The 2,747-nt window shown below is 64.7% G+C and overlaps 1 protein-coding gene across 1 annotated transcript; it reads right to left on the minus strand.

Annotated features, from left to right (window-relative positions):
* Positions 1-353: 353 nt before the first annotated feature.
* On the minus strand, positions 354-1,088 carry NEUROG1 (neurogenin 1). The gene has a single exon (XM_036845526.1). The coding sequence runs from the start codon at positions 1,086-1,088 to the stop codon at positions 354-356; it is 735 nt and encodes a 244-aa protein (XP_036701421.1).
* Between the last annotated feature and the right edge of the window lie 1,659 nt (positions 1,089-2,747).

The raw sequence follows: 2,747 nt of genomic DNA on the forward strand, positions 1-2,747 counted from the left end.
TTCACCTCGTCTTCAGGAACTGATCTGTCCCTTTTCTAAATCACACTGAAGTGGTGGCTGGGGTCAGCTCTGAGCCAGCCACAAAGGAGGTTTTGTGGTGTTCAGAAAGTGCAAAAGGAAAGGCCGTCTAGGGGCGGGCAGGAGGGGCTCGGGGCTGAGGGCTGGAGAAACAGACTAAGGGTCATCCACTGCGAGGGTGCAGCGACCTAACAAGCGGCTCAGGTATCCCCTACCCCTTTAAAGCTCCCGTTTCCTTCCTCTGCCTGGACCTGGGGTCCCAAGGCCACAACTGGGCCCCCACCTACTGTCCGTCGCCTGGGGGAGGGGGACGGTAACGGTATTCAAAAGGGGCCCTAGTGGTAAGGGATGAAACAGGGCGTCGTGTGGAGCAAGTCTTTGGGCAGGCCCGGGAAGGAAAAAAGCGGGTCGCCAGGGCCATAGGTGAAGTCTTCGGAGGCGGCGGGGCTACTGGGGTCAGAGAGTGGCGAGGCGGCAGCGGCGCAGGGGGAGGCGGCGGCCCCGGAGCCCCAGGACTCCGCGTCGCTGGCGGGGCTGGGGGGCCCGGGGAGGCAGGGGGCACACTGCGGCGGCAGGAGGCGCTCTCGGGCACCGCCCCCGGGCAGCCCCTGGTCGGCCAGGCGCAGAGTCTCGGCCAAAGCCCAGATGTAGTTGTAGGCGAAGCGCAGCGTCTCGATCTTGGTGAGCTTGGTGTCGTCGGGGAAGGAGGGCAGCACGCTGCGCAGCGCGTCCAGCGCCGCGTTCAAGTTGTGCATGCGGTTGCGCTCGCGGTCGTTGGCCTTGACGCGTCGGCTCCTGCGCAGCGAGTGCAGCAGCGCCTCGGAGCGCACCCGCGCGCGGCCCCTGCGCCGACGCCGCTCCTGCTCGTCGTCCTGCGCACGAGGAGTGTCCGACGCCCCGGGAATCCCGGGTGAGCCCTTGCGGGCCGTCATGGGCGGCCCCGAGACGGACGTGGGCTGTTGGAGCCTGGCACAGTCCTCCTCGTCGGTGAGGAAGCCGGACAGGTCGCTGGTGCTGCTGCTGCTGGCGCAGTCAAGGTCCGAGAGGCTGGTCTCCAGAGGGCCTGGCATCGTGGTGTTGTGCAAGACCGATGGACAGCTAAGAGGGCGCTTAGAGGGCAGGAGCCCGGGCTGAGGGCAGGGCCGTCGGGGCGCACTTACGTTCCGGACGGCCCGGGTCTACTCTGTGCCGGCTGCGGGCGCCAAGGGCTGGAAGGGCGCAGGGGCGCACCGGGAACTTGGCCTCAACTCCTCGCCTCGCCTGCAGGGGCCACGCTCCCGCCGGTCTCCCGAGTGATCTCGCCGGCGATCAGATCAGCTCGTGTGAGTACCGAGTGTGGCACACGACCGGCCTCAGGACCCCTTAAGTACTCGGCACAACAATGGGCGCCCCCCTCCCTAGCCACCTCCGCCCCCGAGGCAGCCCCCGTGAATGGAGCTTGGCGGCAGGTCAGCCCCGTGCGGCGCCCGGGTATTTGCATAATTTATGCTCGCGGGGGGCCACCCCGCCCCTCCCCCCTCCCGGAGCGTGCCCGTAATTACCGCGGGCCAATCGGCGGCGTCCCGCGGCCCCGGGGCGGTCTCCGGGCTAACCCGGCCCGGGCGTCTCTAGGCAGTGAAACGGAGGCGGGGGCGGCCGGCGATTAGCCGCCGAGGCACGCTCCTCCAGGGGCGGGCCGGGAGCCCCTAGCTGGGGTGGGATGGGGAGGCGGGGCGCTGGGCGGAAAGTATGAGCCGCGCAGCGAGTTGCGAAAACCTGGAGCCCGCTGGGAGCCTGGGTTAGCTCCCTCTCTCAGGCTGCTGAGTGGCTGCGTGACTTTGGCCTAGTGATATGACTTCACTTTCCCCATCTGTAAAATGGGGCACAAGTCTACCCTGTTGAGGATGATGTAAGATGATGTTCTTCGGATACTTGGCAGGGCGCTTCTGTGACCGAGCGCCCCAGGAATGGTTGCGAGATGCAGCGCCCTGGGAACCCAGGGAAAACCCTATTTAAGAAAACCAGAGAGTGGCCGGGTGTGGCTCAAAGGGCAGAGGGCGGAGCTAGGCACCTCTGCTTCGTCCAGGTTGGTGAAGAAGTAGGGGAATGGCTCTATTGACCTTCACCTAGGGCAGGGTGCCGGCGCGCGGGGGGCAGCGAGGAAAGCGAAGGCATGGATGCTTTCCCAAGTTGGGTGGCGTCTTGGCCAAACCCCCGTAACCCTCCAACTACCCTCCGCCCCCAACACTGTCCGAAGATTCTTAAAGTAACAGAGGCATGCGAATCCCCTTCCCTCCGGGAGCCCTTGCTGCTTCCCCCAGCGCCCACCCTCACCCCTCTTTGTGCTGCGTCTCTTGGAGCGGCGCTTGCAGCCTCTGAGACCCCCTCAGGTTCGTGAGCCTGCGAGGCTTTCCCGGCCCAGGAGAGACGGTAGCAAGCACTCAGTGGAGCCCCTCTCCCCCCATCCCCTCTCCCTCTTAGTGAGGTAAAAGCGCCCGTCCTAGCAGAAGGTTTCCACTCTGCATGTTAGGAGTAGCTTCTCTCTGGTCACCAATGCTGGCTCTGGAGCGATAGAGACCCAGACACCTCCAACTTTGTGCTTCGGGGAAAATAGTCACTAAGGAACAGCACCAGATTATGGGGGTGGGGAGTTAAAAACAAAATGAACACCTTTCAGAAAAGTTTCAGCCTCCTCACCATATCTCAGTGGTGGCCTTGGGCCTGGTGCCTGACCTGTCCTCAGAGCCCGA

This window comes from Balaenoptera musculus, chromosome 3 (assembly GCF_009873245.2).
Source record: "Balaenoptera musculus isolate JJ_BM4_2016_0621 chromosome 3, mBalMus1.pri.v3, whole genome shotgun sequence".
Classification (NCBI taxonomy): domain Eukaryota; kingdom Metazoa; phylum Chordata; class Mammalia; order Artiodactyla; family Balaenopteridae; genus Balaenoptera; species Balaenoptera musculus.

Coding starts and splice junctions, on each gene's coding strand:
- NEUROG1 (XM_036845526.1), bottom strand. CDS start 1,088: ATGCCAGGCCCTCTGGAGACCAGCCTCTCGGACCTTGACTGCGCCAGC.